Genomic DNA, 22,239 nt, shown 5'->3' on the forward strand with positions numbered 1-22,239 from the left:
AGCTGCAGTTGTTTTGATAATGGCCAACAGTAGATGTTTTGCAATCAATTACATCAGACGGGCAGAAGGAAGTTTCAGACTACCAGTTCTTAGTCGAACCTTGAGGCAACTGGCGCCTGCCTTATGAGATATATGGAATATGTAAATCTGCAAATCTGACATACATATGGGCAACAACACTAGTAGTGCCGGCGTTTCTGGCACATGTCGTACTTTATCCAGGGTCATGGTGAATACGATTCGCTAGTGATAGGCCAGTCAAGTCTAGACGAGCCATATACAGTTGTAAAAACAATCAGACTAATAAGCATATTGCTCAACGTTGCACTGTTTCTGAGCGGCGATGTGTGCTGCTGCTGCTGCTGCTGCTGCTGTAAGACATGCATCGAGGCGTATACGTACTAGTGTAGCCGCGAGACATATTAGTCAGTCGCTTTTTGTCTCTCATCAGCCGCCTACCCGTGCCAGACAAGGCAACCCGGATCGACAGCCGCTCGTATGTTGTTCCCTCCTGATATAGTGGATATATACTTTATAATAAATATGAGCTGTAAGCTGTGTTCTCTTATCATCGGGACCAAACGGGAATAAGACTGGGGGGGTGTTGATGGGGGGTTGTAAATCTGTCTGAAATTTGTTACATGTTCGCCGCTAGCTCGCACGAGTCACGCAGCGCACAACTGCTTGCTGTTTGTTGTTCAGGTGGCCCCTCCCAATGGTCCCTCTTGCAGGCTGCTGCCGAATATTTCCCCTGGGCTCGGGCGGGCTGGCAACAAGGGTAGCAGGGGTATGTACTTTTATAGGAGCTGCGCACGTCTGTCGGTACATTACGGTAAAAAGGAAAACTCGAACCTGCCCCCCACCATCAAAACTCTGAACGGGATGAGCGATCCACTGGGAGGGAGCATTTGCGAGAAACAAGAATGCCAGATGCCTGAACCTTTCACTCTGGTAACCCACCTGCCCACATGCACACAGAGAGAGAGATACATTGTACTTTGGCGACTCCACTACGATTGGGCTTTCCGTTTATTAGTCTATGATTATTTTTTCCTGCTTGTTGGTTTCTGGTTTGTTACCTCTTTCCGCTGTGATGGGCGGGCCCTTGCAACATGGTAAAATCGCTCTGGGCCTTGTGGCTTTGGCAAGATTCTTGGCAGGTACTTCACCTCTCTCTCTCGTGCGATTACGGCCGGTGCAATGTTCCAGCGATTCATTTTCGCCGCTCCCGCCGCCTGGCTCCTACCAATGTACCTAACCCAGGTAGTAAGTAGTAGGTATTCACTCATCAGCAGCCCAGGGTCGGTCAGTCAGGTCAGTCACCATTCAGGGTTCACGTATCGATGCTTGGGCCTGGCGGGTAGTCACTCGTAACTGTTAGTAGTCGTCAGTCAGTCGTAGGTAGATAAAACTATCGTGGTCCCACACGGGACTGTTCCTGTCGTCTCTTTCTCTTCCCTCTTCTCTCTATTCCTTGCTAGTATAGCTTTGCAATTGTTGTCGTCGCTTTGCGATCAGTTTCGCTTACCAGGCGACTCTGATTCATATGACATAGCCACACCAACACTGCCCATCATCTTACTACTACCTACTACATAATTACCGCTTTCACCTCCCCAGATCTGATCGGCGCACAATTGCGTCTTTAGTCTGCGCCGACGCTCCCAACCATCACAGTCTGCTCAGGCATCTTGACAGTTTTGCCTTTGGGCAGTAATCAAACATGCCGTCCTTTATTCCCTTCACTGGCGGCCATCGCCATTCCTGCACGCTTTTTGAAATCCGGTGGGTCTCTCTCTCCCACTTATATACAAGCTCTGACGTATGCATGCGCAACTTTTAAGCTAACAAGACAATTCTACCTCGCAGGCTCGAGAATGACTTTATCGTTTTCCGGGGCAACGAACACGAGGCTGCCGGTCAGCTCCTCAAGGGAAACGTGGTGCTTTGTCTCAGGGAACCACTAAGGGTTGAGGATGTTCACCTCAGACTTCTAGGAAACTGCCGAATTGCCTGGATAGAGGCGAAACAGACCCCCACCGGAATTCACAACCAGAAGGTCGACAAGACAACTACTATATTGAAGCACAGTTGGAATCCCTTCATTGGTGGACCGCAGTCCCATGGCCAGATTCTCGCTGCCGGAAACTACGAGTGGCCATTCGAACTTTTGCTTCCCGGCGACACGGCAGAAAGCGTCGAGGGCCTGTATCAGACCAATATCAGCTACGTCTTGAAGGCGACTGTCTCTCGAGGAAAATTGGCCAAGAATCACCATGCATACAAGCGCGTCAGAGTCATTCGTACTCTGGACCCGACCGCCTTGGAATTCAACCATGCCATGAGTGTAGAGAATATCTGGCCCAACAAGATTGAATACTCTGTGGTCATTCCACAAAAGGCCCTCGTTTTTGGCAGCACCGTTCCGTTGGAGATGAGATTCACGCCCCTCCTCAAGGGCTTGGACATGGGTGAGATCACCGTCAAACTCCTCGAGACGCAGGAGTTCAGTGTATCAAACCCCGGGACGACTTCAAAGACTCACAAGACAGAACGAGAGGTGTGCACTTGGTCGTTTGAAGTCAACCGAGAGGAGAGCTGGAACGACAACATCGACGAAACTGGCCAGGATGGATGGGCTGTCAACAAGGAGCTCCCTCTGCCGAAGAAGTTGACAAAGTGCCTGCAAGACTGCCACGTTCATGGAATCAAGGTTCGCCACAAGGTCAAGCTCACAGTTGCACTCAAGAACCCTGATGGTCACATTTCCGAGGTAAGATTTGGATCCGTCTTTTCCATGCACTCACTGCGCACGCGCTAACTGCCCCTCGACAGCTGAGAGCCACTCTACCCGTGACCATCTTCATCTCTCCCAACATGCCGCTTGACGACGATGGCAATCTTATTTCTCAGGAATCGACAGAGTCCAACGAGCGAAGGGCAGATGCTGAAAGCAGCAACATGGCTCCGCCAGGGTACGGCATGCATGTTCTAGACCAGCTCTACGACGATGTTGACCCCAGTGGTATCATGACACCCGGCATGATGACTCCTGGCGGCATCTACAGCGGTCTCCAGAGTGGATTTGCCAGTCCCTTTTATTCTCAGTCTCGTGCTGGCTCTTCGGAGAACCTGGCTGCACTCGCAAACGGCGCAGTGACACCGGCAGCTCTTAGCTCGAGACTTCAGAACGTGTCACTGGATCCATCGCGGAGGAACACATCCTTTACTTCGGTGGGATCCCAGCCGCATTCGCAGCCGCATTCTGGTACGGCGACACCCTACCTGCAGCTCAATGACGGTGAACAAACGGCAGAATCCTCGCAACCACACTCGACCGAGTTGTCTCGCCAAACTAGTGCAGAAGAGCACTCTGGCGGTGTCTCGGGACACAGCACACCCCCAGAACATCTGGAGGTAGACATGTCCGAACTAAGCAAGGTTCCCAGCTATACGACCGCTACCAGGACGCCGCTCCCAAGGACGCCGAGCTTTACAGGATCCTTGGCCCTGCCCGATTACCTCTCGGCCATGAGTGCGCCCACATCTCCAAGCAGGACGCCATATCACGAACTCCATGATCCGTTGGCGACCATCACAGAGGGAACCATTGCGGGAGGAGATCGCCACGACCCGAGCACGGCAGGAACAGCCACTGAGCCGGGAACAAGAAGCCATTCGCGCAGCAACTCGTCTAACCGACGAAGCCACTCCTCTCTGGGATTCAACTTTTTGCACCGCTCAAACCCTGGTGACAGTCATGGTGAACGTCATCTGCGCTTGACACAGCAAAGACACGGGCACTGATTTGGCACACGCCCATTGGGGGGCAACTACCTCTTATATAATGGCAAGTTGCGACGAACTACATTGCATAATACATTGGGTGTATGAACCCGATGAAACGGCGTTCTTGAAATTAGGAGTAGAGAGATGGAACTTTACATTAGCATGGCAGGCGTTTATACCTGAATTAGTTATCCAGGTGCAGCACTACAGTCGGATATATGGATGGTTATTGGAATAATGGGATTCTTGAACCCCCAAACGCGTTCCAGCGGGTGGATGCACCATGAACAATAGATGATGGACTGTCGGTTTGGAGCTGGGACAGTCGGTGCGCATTTTTTTATTGCAAATATACCCCCTTTGGTTACATTAGAATACAGCTGGCCACACAAAAGAGGTCAATACTACTACATCTCATCTCTTAGGTCAACTGGTCACTTTGCTTGGGATTGGCTGAGGCCAACTTGATATGGTTGTCTTTATTTGACGGACTGCAGCATTTGTGAGCGAAGGAGGCCGCCGCTGTTAGCTACCTCTCGAATCCAGGAAATATCTTAAGGTTGCGCCATGCGTCAAATGGCGTAGATGCAAGCGACTGGTTTGCACCGATCAAGGCAGAATCATCTCAGTCTATTCCGCATTGAAAGGATGGTTGGTTGCAGGCCGATAACGCCCCTTGGATAAAAGATAGGACCAACACGTGGGGTAGATTCGAGCCAGCGCCTGACGTCATTTTCTTTCGCGCTTTCTTTTGCTGTTCCTTGTGTCCTGCCGTAGCGGGCGGCGCCGTTGCGCTCCAGGCTCTGGACGAGTTTCCATTTGGGCGGTTAGAAAGAAACACAAAGGGGAGTTGAATGACCTAAAAGCTGAACTGCCCTGCTTCTGGTTTGTGTAATCATCTAGACAAGAATCGAGTGTATGACCTCAATATTGACCAGCGCACCTATCAATCGACTCCCTTCTTCCCTCTATTTATGTGCTCTAATTCAATTTGAGGCAAAGTGCCGGCCTGTCAAACTGGTATTTTCCCACTGCTGGACCGACGCCACGCACACAAACCACAGGGTCTTCCGTCACCAGCTCCCCATTTCTGCCCGCTTGGTGGTCCCAGATCTCCAGTCATTTTAGATCGCCGGCAGGGATCCACCTAGCTAAAGTGCCCTCGAACTCTAAGACCCCTCGTCACTTCACGATACTACTTTACCTCCTTTTGAGACACAGTGAGCGCACACACACACTGTTGGCTGGCACACACCCGACGTTCCAACAGAATACCCGGGCCGTCCTCCCTTTTATATACTCGGCACTCTCCTAGAGTCCTAGTCGTCGCAACCCTTCCACCTGCATCACCATAGTACCGCGATTCGAGAGAATCCAAATTAATATCATACATTCTTACGCTGAACCCATTTACGCCCATTTCCCCCCCGGTTAACATTACCACAAAATTGCAATCATGAGTGCAGACACCAAGGAGATGCCATTGCGACATGGCACAACCATGAGCAGCATGGCAAGCACTGACTCGGCTGTCCCCGAGTTTGACCCTTCAACTGTAAGTGCAAGTCTCGGTGTTGGGTGTATTGCTTTGTGGCACTGTCCTGATGTCCTCCATAATCGCAGACTGCCGGTCTCCTGGCCGAACGACTCCAGGCCTGGAAGCACTCCGTAGGATACCTCGAGAGCTACGTCACTGCTGTCGAGAAAGCCCACGCCCACCACTCCAAGGAGTACGAGAAAGTTCTCAAGACGATCTCCCAGCCACTTAAGGAGGGCAGGCATTTCGACCAGGGCCTGGGTGGTGTTGCTGGCTTTTTTGAGAACATGCGAGTCAACACACAGGCCATGATCAACTCCAACACCGAAACCGAAAAGACCCTCAAGGGAACCGTCCTCCCCATCCTCGAGAGACTGCACAAGGAGATCAAGGCCAAGGCTAAGGAAGTTGAGCATGGTGCCGGCAAGAGTGCAAAGGAGGTTGAGAAGGCCCGAAACACCACTCAGAAACACATTGAGTTGCTAGGACAGCACAGTGCGTCCTTTGAGTCGACTGGTGGCAAGATGAACCCGACCGAAGATCCCTATGTTATTCAGCGCGGCGTCTATCACCGACTGAACAAACAGGTCATTGAGGAGAACAACCACCGCAACGACCTGATCCATGTGCAGGAAAACTTTCAAGCTTTCGAGGCCCATGTGATACAGGTTGTGCAGCAGGCAATGGAAGCCTTCAATGCTGTGGCCGGAGGCCAAGCCGAGAAGACGCGCGCGCTCTATGCCGACATGCTTGGTGCTGCTCAGCGCATCCCGCCCGATTTCGAATGGAAGGGATTCCTCCACCGTGAAGGCGCTAATCTCGTCAACCCCAACGACCCGCCACGAAGCGTGGACGCCATTAATTTCCCCAATCAGAACCACAACTCTACCAAGGCTCTGATTGAGGGTTCGCTGGAACGCAAGTCGCGAAACAAGCTCTCCTGGGGTACGCAGACTGGCTACTATGTTGTCACCCCGTCAAAGTTCCTACACGAGTTCAAGGACGACGACAACTTTGCCAATGACCCCAAGCCCGAGCTGTCCATCTATCTTCCGGACGCCGTGGTCGGAACCCCCAGCGGAGAGAAATTCAATGTCAAGGGTAAGGACAAGGCCAAGGGTATCGGCAGCAAGCTGGCCGGAACGTCGGAGCTGGCCTTCAAGGCGCACAGCCCTGCCGAAGCTCAGCGGTGGTTCGAAGCCATCAGCGCTGCAGCAGGCGCCACAGGTGCAGCCTATGAGAGCACGCCAGCTTCTCCAGTTGTGGCTAATGATGCTACTTCGCCCAGCACCGAAAAGACCGAGGCTGCTGCGCTCAAGGAACAGGAGGCAGGCGTTACGGGCAGCGGAGGCGCAAGTTCGCCCGCCACCCCGTCTCCTCTCAGTCGGAGTGGCACCATAGACACCAAGGCCGAGCCCAAGACGGCTGCCTAGAGGTACAGTGCGTCGGCCATATCGAGACGAAAGAGCTCCCTTGTGCAGGTATGGGAGCGGGAGAAGGCGCGGAGGCTCACCCGCGACTCCATTTAATGAAGCAAAGATACACACTACAGTCAAGGCAGGATATTATGGCATACCATTCTTGAGCGATCAGCACACGGACGTTTTTGTTGGCCTGCGCTGAGCTTTTTGGTTTCGTTTCCTTACAACTTCAACTGCACTTTTTCGATATCCAATCAATTCATTTCAAAAAAAGAAAAAGTTCTCCTCTGCCCGTGCTCCTTACAAGTATGCACACTATAAACGTCCCTGACTCTCTTCTGACATAATACAGCCAGTCAGTCACCAATTCGGTATACTGGGGGTGGCTATGCTGTCTTCATTGATTGATTGTGGAGCAGTCTTACCATATGTACCGTATTCAGTATGGCCGTCAGGCAATGTTTGGGTAAGGGTAGTATGAGATGATTGCATACGTCAGCAGCAAGTTCAGCCAAACTTCAGGCCCCAAAATGGAAGGAAACCTCGCAACATCATCATGGGCTTCCATACTTACCATTTGCCAATCACGGCCGGCTGTTCCGAAGACCAAAACATCGTGATGGAGAGGAGCTGCAGGGGACATTTGGCCATGTGTCTGCCAACGGCAAGTCTTCTTGGGATTCGGTACTGGTGACGTAGAAGCCAATCAAGAAATGGACCAAGCCAGTTGTGAGGGATGCAATGAAAACGCCCGGACCCGCCTATGGTTCGTAGGGTAGCTCTCTCAAACGAAAAGGAGTAGGCGGCAAGCCCGGTTATGTTCCATGAGGGACGATACAGAGTGGCTGTGGGCCTGGATACTTGTTCTAAGTGGCCATTGAAACAAAAGTGCACTTTCTAGGGCTGGGGTGGTTTTGCAAGGCAGTCTTATTTGCATTGAGAAGCATCATACCGAAATTTGATCCTTCTGGACGACTATAATGGTACCCCTTTACGGATTTGCGAGTATGCCAATTTCAGCTACTTGCCGATGAGGCTCCCATCAACTTTCATTCACAAAGCAGTCTGCCACTGCTTGAGTTCATCCTCATGTAGGGGGGTGCAACCTTCGGCTGCATCTCCATACCTAGGCAAAGCAGTGGCTATTATACGAACTGCCGACACAAAAATGGACATGCAGCGGCCGGCCTAGCCAGCCTTCCTGGTTGCTATTGTTATTCAAAGCGACTCGGCATGCATGCTATGATCAACGTCTTGTTAACAACTCTTATGGTGAGAGCCTCGAGCCCGGCTGCTGAGGATGATATATCTATGCTGCGCCTGACGCGAGGCTTCCAGAAAGTGATTCAGACTCCAGATCAAGTCACGCCGCAAGCAACTTAGCCTTGTTCCTATCTCTATCGTTGCAAGCTTGCTCTCGACCTTGCCGTGCCATATTTACATGAGCCAACGGAAGGAACAAGAAGTCATTTCCACGAATCGAGAAATCGTTTTGATCCAGAGAAACAAGATGACGAAACCATGGGATGAACACGAGGCTAAAATCAGGGAACTTTACGCCAAGCATACTCTCAAGACTGTTCGCGAGACCATGCAGAGAGAAAACGGATTCATTGCATCGTGAGAAGCTCCTCCCGGAAAACCTAGTTCTCCCAAAAGACCTGCTGTACTGCTGCTGACACGGGGTTGGGGAAAAGAGTGCGTGCCTATAGAAAGAAACTCGATGAATGGGGCATGACAAAGTACAAGCCGCGCGAGAACAAATCTCGCAATAGCCCCGGCGAAGAACCACCACGGAACGAGGCGACAAACCAGCAGTATCCTTCGAACCCGGGTCCATCTGATCAGACTAGCTACAATTCTCCTGACGCAATGATGAATCCTAGAGAAAGTTCCTGGGTCCAAAATCAACCATCATACTACAATGTGGCTGGTTGGTCGCAGACAACGAGGTGAGTGAGCCAAAGCGAGTTGGCCCATTGGAGGGAAGAAAGGAAAAAAAGGTTTATTGATCTGACTGATCTTGATTAGCTACGGTCAACCGATGATGACTCCGAATTATGGCCATCAGTCGACAATGAATTCAAACTCCATGGGTCAAGAGCAGTGGTACCCAAACTACCAAGTATCACCGACGTACACTGCTGCAGAGACAACAACATCAACAGCAGGCTGGAATGTCTCGCAAGCGCCGACAAACACGCCAATGATGGAATTTCCAGCAGACGCGAGCGATGAGTATGAGAAGGAGGACGAGGAAGAGGAGGAGGCCCGATACCAGGATTCGAGCGAGAGATCTCCAACGCCGGGAAACGAATGATACACCATGGCGGTGGTTTTCTAATGGGACCATGGCCATCGGAAAAGCTGGAAACAAATCTCTCGCGACAGGCACAATGGCAGCTCAATAAGTGGATTGGAGTCAACAGATCAGCATGGAGAACGGCAGGAGTTGGTGGATACCTGGTTTGCCCATCTAGTACAGCCAAACCTCTGAAAGCTCTCCTCTGACCTTCGGCGTTACACGGTTCATCACAGCTACCCACTCAAGTACAAACAGGAGGATTTTCCTTCAAAAGGTCCGGATATTCTTGTAGGCAATGTTCAATGATACTTGTTCTTTACTAAATCTTGTACCATAATGATACCTCTTCTGCCAATCTTCTTCAAAGGGCGGAGGGGCCTTGAATGGCCTCCGCGACATGTTCATCACACATCAAGTACCATGGGATGAGATCCATTCCCTTGCCCAGTGCTTGGGAGCTCCTGCAATGCTGATCTTCCTTCCCACTGGGTCTGTGGCTGTGACTCAATCTGCCTATTTTGCATCGTGCATAATCATACCAAAAACCCCCCCGGAGGAGGGAGGGGGGCCATGGAAGTATTCTATTTTCCGCCTGCATCTTTTATCTCGGGCTCACACACGCACACACAAGAGTATGGGGAGGGGGGTTGTTTCCGGCCCGCCTACAATTAGTAACTCTCGCTATGCGGCTGAAAAGAAAGAAGAAAAGGGTGCCACATGCTCGGGACTATTGGGTCAGCAATCAAGCCCAGAAGAGAGCCTTGCAGGCTTGCACCACCTGCGTGTCTTACCTGGCCCTGCCAGGCTGGGGCTTCTTTCTTTCTGTTGCCGATTCTTTTTCGGGGGACCCCTGCTTTGCATGTACTCGAGAGCCTTTTTTCGAAACGGACGTGTATCTATTCTTCAATATTATGGTGTTTGTAACAAGTATAAATAGTGTACTATGTCAAGTAATGTCGAGTATCACCCGTGTTGGGTAGCAGCAACAAGGAAGGGAGGGAGAAGAAAGAGTGGAATAGCCTCACCATTGCGAAAGCAGCCTCACGACAAGTCTTTCTTCGTAGAAGAAAAACATGCTTGGTTTTTAACTGGGTATACGACTCTTTTCGTTGCTTTGGCTATTTTTCTTCATATTGCCGCCGTCTGCAAGGTTATTCTCCAATCTTTTCATGGCATTTTTTTTTCCCGCAAGGCTCTACCCCCGGTTCACACAGGACAAGAACGGGGGGGTGTTCCTTTGCCCAGTTAAAATAAAGAAAAAGAGATAGTGAAAAAAAGTTCCCATGACGCCCTTTCTCAATGACGTCCTGTCCCCTCTCTTCCCCATCTTGGCAGACTAACTGCGCCTCTTCAGTACATGCAGTGAAGATCGCCTTGAACTTGATTGACAGAGCCAGCCGATGATGCGAAAACAGAGCCTCATTTCAAGACCTCCTCGGAGCAGCCATCACAACGCCGCATACTCGGGGATAAAAAATGGTTGGGCGCCAAACCGAGAAAGGTACTTTTCCCCGGATACACGTACATTGATGCACGATACATGGAAGTTATGCCGGGCATAGCACGGTCTTGGCTATTTCAAAAAAAAAAAAAAAAAAAAACTAGAACGTGTGCAGAATGTGGCAGCCTTGAACTGAATACTGGAATATCCATCTGACATGCGGGCTGATATTAGTTACGAATATGGACGTGCCAATCTTGGGCCTTTACGTGAGATTTCACATGTCCGATCCCATGTTGTGGGATGGATTGTCTGACATAATAAAAAGGAATTGGACGTTGGGTTACTCGCATTAGGCTTTTTCAATAATACTTTTTATCCAACTCCGCCCCATACAGTATGAGCCAAGTTCAGTTACAAAGCGACCCGTGTTGAGAGAAAATGACGGTTTCATTCATGGCGATTCCGTCCTACCGCTGCACCCTAAATATTCTTGTCAAGAATACAAGAAGAAACTACTCGTCTAGTATAGCTGAATATATCTCAGACTTGATCCGTGTTTGCCTCCACTGAGGCCGTGATTGCTGAATTGCCGTTCCTCTTTTTGAACCATGGGTGCTTTAGTGCCTGCTTGGCCGTAAAACGCCGCTTCGGATCCGGCATCAACATGTTCATGAGAAGATCCGCAAATAAAGCTACTTCGGAACTCTGCATTTTGTAGACATACTCGATCATTCCATCCGCCGTCTCGCTGCAGGAAACTTGGTCCCTTTCATCAATCTTGGGCACCACAATGGCTGACTTTTCTTCGGCCCTCTGTTTTTTGACGCTGCAGCTGCAGCTTGTATCTTCGTCGTCGGCCGGACGCTTAATCCGGGGACTTCGCCTAAGCTCTGGGGGTGCCTCTGAGGGCGGTCGGGATCTCGACCTGGACCGAGATGTAGTCTTCTCGGATCTTTCGTCGTGGGAAGATGAAGTGGATTCCCGTGATCCGGGCCGCATCCGCATTATACCTGAAGACAGCAGACCCCGGGACCTCATTGATTCAGACATCTCGTGCCAAGTCTCAGTAGATCCAATAGACTTGTCCAAGAGAGTCGGAAATCCCGTTCGTTGTGCGTGTTCCTCCCGCAGCAAGTCCCATTCGGCATAAGTAGTGGGCAATATGACCTCGGGACGTGGCTTGACCGGTGGTGTCCTTGTCCTTGATCTCCTGCGGCTGTTTACAAAAGAGTTATCGGAGCCATCGGAGCTCGTGTCCGACTGAGAAGACGCCTCGCTGTCACCATCGACTTCTTCCTCGTCCAAGTCCAGATCAGTGCTGCCATTGCTCTTAGAAATTGGCGACTTGATCGCGGTCCTTTCGGCCCTCTTAAATGTCCGCTTGGAGTCTGCCCTCCTATATCTCGACACCGGCTTGTCACGTCTGTCCAACCACCTGTGTACTTCCTCTTCCTCCCGACCATTACTCTCGACGAGGGTAGTGCCATCCCGGGCGAGAAGACCCCTAATATTATTAATAGGTAAAGTTAAGCCGGGACCGAAGACCCAGGTGAGCCAACCAAGGTATGCTGTATCGGAGTTCATATCGGCCAGTAGCTCTCTGCCAGTGCGCACAATATGAAGGCACGCTGCCAGGGACCAAACGTCACTCGCAGCGCCAGCAGCAATACCCTTTAGCCTAACTTCAGGCGCGCTATAGCCGGTACAGTGCACTTGTGTCGGTTCAAGTAGATCCGAGGACTGGCTCACCCGGCCGAAATCCGCAATGGCTATCCTGTTCGTCCGGAATTCGCGCTCGAGCGCGCCGAGGTCAGCCCTGGACACTAGGTACCGGGGCCCGTCGTGGGCAAAGCTGCGAATAAGCGGTTTCAGCTTTCGCGATTCGGGCTTGGGAATATACCGCCCAAAGAGGTCTCTGCGCGAAACCGTCCACATCCACTGGCTCGCCAAGACCCTCATGATCTTTTGGGGGCGAATGTCACCGTGAATGACACCGTTTTGGTGGAGATAATTTACTGTGCCCGCGAGACTGCGGCAGAGATCTTGGAGGTAGTCGGGAGTATCCAATCCTGCTCCTTCAAGTCCATCCAGGAGATTCGGTCCGAGGACAGGCAACACCAAGCAAAGATGCTTCCCGTTGTGTCCCTTGACCCAGAACTTCTTGAGGGGAGTAACGATGGTATGAGGCAGAGCTTCGTCCACGGTCCGGTCGGCCAGAGCTTGGACTTGGGGGTTATCGTACCACCGCAAGGTCGATGTATCGGCGGTAAAGACCTTGACGGCTCGGTAGTAGCGCGAGTAGTGATCGAAGCAGAGCCATACAGTTGACGATGAACCAAACCCAAGCTTATGTAGCACTTCGAAGTTCTGGTCCGCGTCAAGATAATCCCCAATGTGGATTGGGTGTAAGCCTCCGGGTCTATAGAGTTCAATATCTTCGTATTGTGTCGCCAGATACTCGCCAAGCGGTTCGAACGTATTTCCTTTATTTGGTTGCGAGTCGACGTCTTGGAACTCCGATCCAGTTGGGGATGTGTTGTCATTAGTTTCTACATCACCGCAGTAGGAATCATCCGATGACCCGTCCGATGACGCCCCACTGAGAGACATTGGGTTTCTTTCTTTTCGGCAGCGGCGACGGTTAAGGGACAGTTGGACATGAAAGACACGGGAGGGGAACCTAGCTGAAATGCTTTACTGAATTGTACAGACCAAGTCAAATAATTTTGGCATATTTATTCAAGAATCTCAGGCTGGAAATCACGACCCAGCTGCGTAGGAGCGAGTCGTCCATTGTGTACCTTGTTTTCTTTGTACAAGCCCAAGGCAACCTTTGATACTTGGCTCAAGAGAATATCTTCGCTCTTGTTCGAAGGACAACAAAGACCTGCCGCATTAAGATATACCCAACAGCAGAAGAATAGCCTTGTCCTGCAATCACACACGAAACAAATCTACAACTGGAAGCCTCAGTGAAGCCAGTCCAAAGAACCGGCTAGATCAGGCGAGTCGTCACTGCTGTTTGTTTCAGTCTACAACTTTGATCCTAGCACTTCAGAACAGTATCTTACACGCTCCAGATTGTTCGTTATTATCATGGTTGGATTGAAGCTATTCTATTCTCAGACGATATGTTCTCGAACAATGCTCCAAGGAAGATCAGTTTTATACTACATGTGTACCATGGGCTTCTCGCAAAATGCAACATAGTTAATGTATAGGATCAAGTAGACAGTTATCGAGTTGGCTTTTCTCGTTCACAGCAGTTGTCATCCAGATACGAAACATGCAGATTCGACCCTATCCATCTTTCCCTGATTGGTCAGGGGATTATAAATTCCGAAACAGGTCTAGCGAATGGCTGTCATCGTCTGCACCACTTCGACTTCATTCCTATGAAACAGTCAGCACCAGGCATCGCAATACGTATTTGACACATGTGACAGATATTCGCAAGTGATCAGTTCATTAACTCGTACTGGCAACATTGCAATGGAAAGCCCGCTCTACCTACCCCACGGTGAAGTTGCGTCAGCAAAGCTAGACAGGAACCATCTCCTCTCCGAGGCGCTCGAGACCATTGTCCGGGACTACCCGCCGCAAGATAGCTATGGCCAACCGCTCAAGGGCCTCTGGAACGGGCCGACCAGCATCGCCTACCTCTTCCTCCACGTCGCGGCGGCGCGTCCCGAGCTGCTCGTCGCCTCGCGGCCCGCTCGTCACTGGGCCCAGGCCTACCTGGGTGGGACGCGGGACCCCGAGGCCATGGTGTTGGAGCCCTCGGCGCGCTGCGGCATCTCGTCCGAGGTCCTGGCGTGGCAGGCGGTGCGCGCTTCTCTCTCGGGCGATCCGGCCCACGTTGCCGCGTTCCTCTCACACGTCCCTGCCGTCGTCGACGGACCAGCCGAGGCCGAGTGGCATTCGGGTCGGGCAGGCATGTTGTATCTGCTGCGCATGATATGTCACTGGGTGCCAGAGAGTGCGCCGCTCCTCCAGGAAGCCACGGCTCTGGTGCGAGGAAAGATCGTGGCCGAGGGTCCGGACTGGGAGTTTAAGGGTCAGCGGTATATTGGGGCGGTGCACGGAGATATTGGCACACTGACCCAGGTCGCGCTGTCTGGGCCGACGGTGGACGAAAAGAAAAAGCTGCAACAGTGGCTGGCCCGGCTCCTGGACTGGCAAAAGCAAGACGGCAACTGGCCCGTCAATGAGCAAGTTGATCCGCGCCCCTATGTTCAGTTTTGCCACGGAGCACCCGGGTTTGTTCAGAGTCTCAAGTCGATTCGGCCTCTGTTCCCTGAACTCGATGACGAGATCAGCCGCGCCATAACCCTCGGCAATGAGCTCGTGTGGAGGGAAGGACTGCTGAAGAAGGAACCCAACTTGTGCCACGGAGCCTTTGGAAACTGTTTGTAAGAATCACTCATCATCCCTCATTACCGCTCTCGACTCCCTTGGCTGATGCGTAAATAAGAACTCTGCCACCGACCCAGCGAGACGTATTCCTCGAACTAGCGACACCAAGGAGCGTTGCCGAGGCAAGGCTCCAAGATGAAGCCCACTTTGAAAAGGCAAACTATGGCTGGGAGTTTTCCCTGTTGACCGGATACTGGCCGGGAGCAGCGTGGGCATGGCTAGTTGGTGAGGAGCCTGAAGCTCGTTTCATTGGATACAATGATGTATAATGGCCCATCGTTGAGTGCACGTGTTCCTCCAGGACTATCCCTCAGTAAGCTACCGGTGCCAATCTAGCCCTTGTGAAGACAATAGATTCATGATGTACTATCATTTGAAATGGTGAGATACTTTATAGAAGACAGCACAATGGAACACGCACAACGGAAATGGACCGCGACAAGGACACAGTCTACACATTATAGCGTTGGAATGGCGTCAAAAGATTTGTGCCATGACATTCTGCCTTGATTTTGGTGCTAGCTAAGATACCTCTAATGAGCCTTGACAACACCAGAAGCGTCTGCCTGGGATGCGATTCTCTTCTTGTATGCCTGCACGTCTCCAGGGAATTTCCATACGGTGCCGTTCTCGCACACCCATAGACTCGTGCATACAGTCTGAAGCATTGTGACATCGTGAGAAACCATGAGTACACCTCCCTGGAACTGCTGCAGAGCTTCGGCCAGAGCATCCATTGCCTCAATATCAAGATGGTTAGAAGGTTCGTCGAGAACCAGGATATGAGGGTTGGTGAGGGCCAGGCAGGCAAAGGCAACACGAGACTTTTGACCACCAGACAGGACACCCATCTTTTGAAGACCCGTGGTACCAGTGATACCGAAAGCACCAAGTTGTCTTCGATACTCCTCTTCAGCTCGGCCTGGGTATTCCTTGGCCATGAAACTGACAGCGCTCATGGTCAGGTCGAGAGCATCAACGTGGTGTTGGGCAAAGAAACCAATTCGGAGTCGTGTATGTTGTGAGATGAGACCTTGGGTAGCCGACAGCTTGCCAATAAGGAGCTTGAGAATTGTCGTCTTACCCGCACCGTTGGGACCCACGATACCGATTCGAGAGTCAAGCTGGACATCAAGGTCGACATCCTTGAGCAAGATCTTGTCTTCGCTGTAGCCAAAAGTGACACCCGACATTTGTACAATTGGCGGCGAAAGCTTCTCCACATCGGGGAACTTGAACTTGACGCTGTACTCTTGCTCTGGTGGTGTGAGAATTGGCATGCGTTCCAGCTTCTTGATACGCGATTGTGCTTCGGCAGCCTTTCCAGCGTTGTATCGGAACTTGTCAATAAAGGCCTGGAGATGAGCGCGCTGGGCCACGTTATTCTCGTACTCTCGTTGGTAGACCTTCTTACGCTCTTCCTTGGTGGCGTAAAAGGACTCAAAGTTGGCTCCTCTGTAGTAGTCGAGTCTCTCGGAATGTTGGTGGATGATGTCAGTAGCAACCTCGTTAAGGAATGCTCTGTCGTGAGAAACAACCAGGACAGTACTGGGATATCCCTGCAGATAGTTGGAAAGGAAAGTAATGGACGGAACGTCCAACATGTTGGACGGTTCGTCAAGAAGCAGCAGATCAGGCTCGCAAAACAGTGCTCTGGCGAGGGCAAGACGCATACGCCAACCACCAGAGAAGGTCTTGGTGGCAAACTGCTGACGCTCTGGGGAGAAACCAAGACCGGCAAGGATACTGGCCGCCCTGGACTCTGCCTTGTCCGACTCCATCTCCGCCAGCTTGTCTTGAATGTCACCTAGCTTGTTGTCGAGAGTCTCACGATCCCGGTCCAGCTTGCTTGCATCGGCCGAGGTATCAGCCATTGAAGAGCGCTGAGCCTCGATACCTGCAAGCTTCTCGGTGATTTCTGATTGTTCTCTGAGCAGGACTTTTCGCCAGACATCGGCATCCAGAACAGCTTGGATAGCAGGTGTGTCGTCTCCAGAAAGCTGCAACCATTAGTATTGTTCTCAGGAAGCAACATTGATTTGTATCACGTACCTCTTGCTCGACGTGCAGAATGGAAATGTGCGTTGGAATAGGAACCTCTCTTCGTGATAAAGCGCGCAGAAGCGTGGATTTACCCACACCGTTGTTACCAACCAAACCATAGCGATGTCCGTAAGCCAGAGTGAAAGTAGTGTCCGTCAAAATACGCTGACCACTAATGGACACATCGATGCTGTCGATCTTGATGTCCTTGCTCTTGCTGGAACTGCCGCCCAGCTGGAGAGGGTTGACAGCCATGTAAAATTCCTCGTACGATTGCGTAGAGTCGGGCTGGTCCAAGAGCCTGGAGGCCTCGTACTCGACGTTCTTGAATTGCTTCTTGCTCTGCTTGGCAGCAATCTTGCGCTCGGCCTTCTCCAGCTTCTTGCGATCGACCTTGGACTCAACCTTGCGTTGGTTGGCAGACTCCAGATCAATGCTGCCAGTGGCCACAGCGAGCGTGGACGACATGTTGCGCTGGGCGCCGACCTGAATGGCCTGATCCAAGCGCTTCGCGGCCGAGGGGCCTCTGCGCTCACCATTTTCGTTATTGACGGCCTCGTACTTCTCAACCCACTTGGCTACCAAGTCCTGGATCTTCTTCTGCTCAGCGCCGGTCGCATTGCCGGAGGCGGACACCAGCAGCTCCGTGATGGCGACAGCGGCCTCGGCAAGCGGCGACAGCCCGGTGGCCTCCTCCTCGTCGGTCCATGCCATGGAGGCATGCCTCAGGTATCCGGCCGAGTACTCGGACACGACGGGGTCGACATCCGGCAGCACGGCCCTGATGTCAGACTCCATGATAGTGGCTGGGAATGCACTGATCTGTTTACTTTTTCCTGTCCCTGGTACTGGTTGTATGTGGGAAGCTGGGTGCTTGCCACGTGCAATTGGACGACTCTGAGAAATTGCCTACGTGGCCAAGAAATTGTTGCAGGCGCAGTGTCGCTCCAACCTCTTCTCACACGAGAAATGGCCCGTCCCTTGATCCTAACCACCACGATGGTAATCAGAGTTTTATGTCACCGGTTTGGATTTGTGACAGATCTTTGACGAGCTGTTGCACGGCATACAGTCAGTTTGCTCCGAATCAAAAATTCATCACACTTGGGCAAAAATCGACGGCATGTCGTTAAAGGTGGGGTCATCGCGGGGTAAGCTGATTGGGTACAGCGATTTGATGTCTTTTGCTACAATATGGATCATCATCTTTATTGCCACGACGATTACGAAGAATTCGCATCAAAAGAAACGACGAGTCGTCAGATTTTCGGAAATTCTAAAAATCTTGTTCATTTTCATCTAATTTCGTTCGATTGCGATGCAGGAGTTCGTGCGGCTCGGCTGGAGTACATTGATGCCTGCCTCAGGTGTATTACTGTGGCGAACATTGAATGACTGTCATTCGCAGGCTTGCTGGATTTTTTTCCGATCATAGTCGAGACAATCACTGAATCCCAAGTCGGAAATTCATTCTTTGTTCAAGATGAGGTCGCTTCCGACCATTATAAGGCGCTGATGAGGCTATCTGTCCGAGATTGTCGCCGTCGGCGTAGATGCACCCATATATAGCAGCAATGAATCATGCAAGCCGGCTGGCATACTGAACCGGACGATGGATCTAACTGATGCGAGGAGCAGCCGCCTGGCTGTCAGCTCGCCAAACCTCGGCAAGGTACAAGTCACATTTTGATGGTTCGTCCATCTTGGAAAAGGAGAGAAAGAAACAGCGATTTGGGTACTGCGTAAGCATAGTTTATTAGCTTATGCAAGCCTCATTGCCCTAATACCAGGGGTTCATTTTTTTTTTCTAGAACCTGCTTCCTTTTTGCAGGCGCGTACCACCAGGCTCACACTACATTTAGACAGATTCCCCAAATCTCGTTTACATCTCCGGTGCGCCGCCGGGATGTCCCCCGCCCGCCACCATCCGGATCGATACGGGGGGTCGAGAGTCAGATGAGGCGTCGACCAGGACGCGCCGTTGTCCTTCCAGCCTTCTTGGGGGGACCCTGAACTTCTCCTTCTGGGCAGAGAGGTATTCCTGGAAGAAGAATCTTGGTAGAAGAACGGACCGGGCATGCCGCGTCAACTGACAAGATTCTCTCAGCGGCTACCGCTAGAAACCACTGGTGTCGGTGGAAAAACAGACCCTTAGACAAATCCACGTGAGACGCGTCTGGCAAGCCCAACGGGCGCGTTCTTGTTGGCTGGTGATCCGGCTGACGACATACGAGGATTGACCAATCATGGGCAGCCAATCGGCCACCTAAAACCGGACCTTCGCAGGTTTCCGGGCCCTGGTCGCGGTCAGCACTGGGATCTTGATCATCTCGTTATGGAACCGCCCATCCCGTGAGCAACGAGGGGAATGCCTGGTTTGAACTTTGCAGGCGTACTTGCTTGCTTGCCTTTGCTCGACTGATGACTTGGTTTTTCCCCTGCACTGGACAGAGACCCTCCATGTATGCGCGAATGCAGGATCCAGACTTTTTTCTCCTGCCCGTAGAACAAGAGATGCATAGCGGATCTTTAAGCCACTAGAAATTCATACCAACTGAGACATTTCAAGCTTCTTCCTCTTTTTGTTTCATTTTTCTTCTTGGGAGGCCACTCTGTGGGTGTACATGTGCGCCTGCATACTCTAACTATAATCTTCTCATACCGCTCGAAATCGGGGCTTCAGAACAAGCTTTGAGGGAAAGAATTGTATGCTGTGTGCCAGGCTGCATGCCATAGAGAGGCTGCCAAAAAAGGACTCAATTCCCAAAATAACAAGCGATCATAATCGGCATATCGTAATAGTGAATCACAAGTTTCACACCCATCCTTCCTCGTTCCCACTCAAAGCTTATCTCTGGATCTCGACCGGCATTATTGTGTGTCACATCTGCCACTCTGTATGAATGATCATCGTCTCTTCTGAGATGGTCCCATCGTGTCTCTGTCTCTGTCCCTCTCCCTTTCTTTCAACACTCACCGTAATGCTTGAATGTCAGTTCGGATCCACGGCCTAGAATGGGCTACCCCTCCTCATCCTACAAGTGTGAGGAGTTCACGTCATCTGTGGTTCTGCCACAAAAACAACTGGACCGGAAGGCACAGCACCACATATGGGGAAACCTTAAGCTAGCCAACGAATCCGATATGCAAGAAGAAGCTGGGCTTGGGACCCTTGGAAGTAAAGGAACGTCGTACATTCTACCTGTAGCTAGTCCCAGCATGCCCAGCGCGGCTGAAAAAATCAATGTCCTCTTGGTGCAACCAATAACGAGCCACGGAACCCAGTTTCTCAACTGGGAAAATCTCAACATGGCGCAACGTAGGGGGATCGCCTGAACTCTGATGAGTTGGTGCACCAGTTCGAGCAAACTTTAAATCACAATTGCCTTATGGACAGCTTTTGGTTTCAATATACGAAGTACCACTATCATGTAGCAAAACATAGTCCTACATGTTATGTACCAGCTGAACATGTCAAGACGCCCAATTATTCATGATACAAAGCCTCGAGTTTGTGACCACCTAGCTGTGCTCAGTTCTCGGGGAGTGGGGAGACGCGAGAAGCCATGCGAGAGCGCCAAAAAGGGCCCGGGAACAACCAAATAATGGATACAATCGGATGCCCTTTTTGTTCTATTAATTGATTCGGGCGTTTCCTGGGGAAAGGAACGCAACCTCAGCTGGGCTCAGGGGCCGAGAAAGATCGTAGGATATACGGGTAGAGTTGCAGTGCTAAGCCCGGGCACGAAACACCCGGTCTTTTGCTTGCTACCAGTGCGTTTACCTTGTACTTTTGTCATCTCGTCCCATGTCTCCAGCGCAACCCACGATTTTTACCACCTTCCGGCCCATGGCGGCCACTATGTTTCTTGCTGTTTGCGTGAGGTTCCTTCTTTGCCGTTGGTCTCCAAGTGCCGGCGACCGGTGGCGCCTGGATTGATGAGCTGTCGTATGCAGAGGTCGAGGCATTATCCCTACACACGACCAAGTTTTTCACAGTTCTGGGCTTTTCCACCGATACGCTAATAAGTCAACTTTCATCGCAAAAATTCGTGTTCCAGATTTGTTGCTTCGTTCCTGGTGCCAAGGTGCAAAGCATACCGACTTTGTGATGTATGCTACAGGCGCTAGATCTGGGGAAAGCAAGCGACCGATGATCATTTTGCTTCTTTCTTTCTCTTGTTTCCACCCAAGATTAGCTCATGATTTGACCGTCGAGTCCCCGTTAGATAGACATGGGCATGTTGGCACCATTCTCGGGAAGATCCATATGCTGTTCTCAAAGATCTCGATTTATCCCTCAGTTGCGCCCTGCTATGTGGCTGGAGAATTTTCAAAGATCGTGATGCCCACGAAAATCTACGACATTGTCTCCGCCACAGGAACCACCTAGGTTCCAGGATCTAACCCATCTTTGTGGACGCTCGGATATCTCACGATCCGTCTAGATTCAAACAAGATGGGGAAAGATTCGCTCAAGCGCTCTTTTGGACGACCGTTGTGCCTATGAAAGCTACTAGTTCTTACCGAATCTATGGGTTTCACACCTTGCTTAGCCTCTTGTTTACCTTTTTTCCCTTATAATAGCCCCAATAGAGGGACCTCGGATTTGGCTAGCCTGGCGAGCTAGCTACCAGACCAAATCGCTGTCGCGGCTCTATCAGGTAGGAGGGATGGCTGGGATGAGATAAAGTGTCCCGACGAAAATAAACCCACTTGAAGTGATGTCATCAATCGGCTTGCCCGTAAAGGCTGGAGAGAAAAGGCTGGTGAAGGCTTCATCTTGGGGACTTCAGAGGCGGTGAGGGCTTCATGGCAAAACGTTTTGGTTTTTGGGGGGACTCGAACTTGGTTCTAGATGGGCAGTCAGATGACTTCGATGAATTCGGTTGGACAAAACGGCTTCTTGAATAGTCCCTGCATGGAAGAACCAGCCAAAGCCAGCTTATCAGTGTAAAAGGTTCAGCTTTCACAAGGCCGCCGGTCCTTGCCGCCAACGCCAGCAAGCAGAGCTACTCTATACAGGTCCTTAGCCTCTGCACTGGGCGCAAATTTAGGTATGCCCAATTGACCAAATCAATGGTATTTGCAGGAATTCGAGCGAGGCTTGAGGGGTAGGAGGGGACCGACTGCACCACCAATATGTGCCGGTCAGTGCCTGTGGTTTTTTTTAGGGTGGACAATTGACGAAAGGATGAGACGAAGACAGCTACTCATTCCGGAGGAATTGGATGTTAACTAGACGAATACGGACCATGAAACGGCCGAGTGATCATGCCAAAGC

At 51.3% G+C, this 22,239-nt stretch overlaps 6 protein-coding genes across 6 annotated transcripts; 4 read left to right on the top strand and 2 right to left on the bottom strand.

Annotated features, from left to right (window-relative positions):
- Positions 1–1,723: 1,723 nt before the first annotated feature.
- PFICI_14155 (uncharacterized protein) lies at positions 1,724–3,807 on the top strand (the record flags this gene model as incomplete). The annotated part of the gene is made up of 3 exons (XM_007842736.1): positions 1,724–1,785; positions 1,870–2,773; positions 2,836–3,807. 3 exons carry the CDS (start codon positions 1,724–1,726, stop codon positions 3,805–3,807), a joined length of 1,938 nt encoding a protein of 645 aa, XP_007840927.1.
- Positions 3,808–5,245: 1,438 nt separating this feature from the next.
- PFICI_14156 (uncharacterized protein) lies at positions 5,246–6,759 on the top strand (the record flags this gene model as incomplete). Its single annotated transcript, XM_007842737.1, has 2 exons — positions 5,246–5,344; positions 5,413–6,759. The coding sequence occupies 2 exons, from the start codon at positions 5,246–5,248 to the stop codon at positions 6,757–6,759; spliced, it is 1,446 nt and encodes a 481-aa protein (XP_007840928.1).
- A 1,722-nt stretch (positions 6,760–8,481) lies between these two features.
- PFICI_14157 (uncharacterized protein) lies at positions 8,482–9,067 on the top strand (the record flags this gene model as incomplete). The annotated part of the gene is made up of 2 exons (XM_007842738.1): positions 8,482–8,699; positions 8,779–9,067. The coding sequence occupies 2 exons, from the start codon at positions 8,482–8,484 to the stop codon at positions 9,065–9,067; spliced, it is 507 nt and encodes a 168-aa protein (XP_007840929.1).
- A 1,969-nt stretch (positions 9,068–11,036) lies between these two features.
- Positions 11,037–13,106, bottom strand: PFICI_14158 (uncharacterized protein; the record flags this gene model as incomplete). The annotated part of the gene is made up of 1 exon (XM_007842739.1): positions 11,037–13,106. The coding sequence occupies one exon, from the start codon at positions 13,104–13,106 to the stop codon at positions 11,037–11,039; it is 2,070 nt and encodes a 689-aa protein (XP_007840930.1).
- An 882-nt stretch (positions 13,107–13,988) lies between these two features.
- Positions 13,989–15,181, top strand: PFICI_14159 (uncharacterized protein; the record flags this gene model as incomplete). Its single annotated transcript, XM_007842740.1, has 2 exons — positions 13,989–14,908; positions 14,971–15,181. The coding sequence occupies 2 exons, from the start codon at positions 13,989–13,991 to the stop codon at positions 15,179–15,181; spliced, it is 1,131 nt and encodes a 376-aa protein (XP_007840931.1).
- Positions 15,182–15,445: 264 nt separating this feature from the next.
- Positions 15,446–17,753, bottom strand: PFICI_14160 (Protein GCN20; the record flags this gene model as incomplete). Its single annotated transcript, XM_007842741.1, has 2 exons — positions 15,446–16,912; positions 16,965–17,753. The coding sequence occupies 2 exons, from the start codon at positions 17,751–17,753 to the stop codon at positions 15,446–15,448; spliced, it is 2,256 nt and encodes a 751-aa protein (XP_007840932.1).
- Between the last annotated feature and the right edge of the window lie 4,486 nt (positions 17,754–22,239).

The sequence above is a fragment of the Pestalotiopsis fici genome (assembly GCF_000516985.1).
Source record: "Pestalotiopsis fici W106-1 unplaced genomic scaffold PFICI_Scf_12, whole genome shotgun sequence".
NCBI lineage: Eukaryota > Fungi > Ascomycota > Sordariomycetes > Amphisphaeriales > Sporocadaceae > Pestalotiopsis > Pestalotiopsis fici.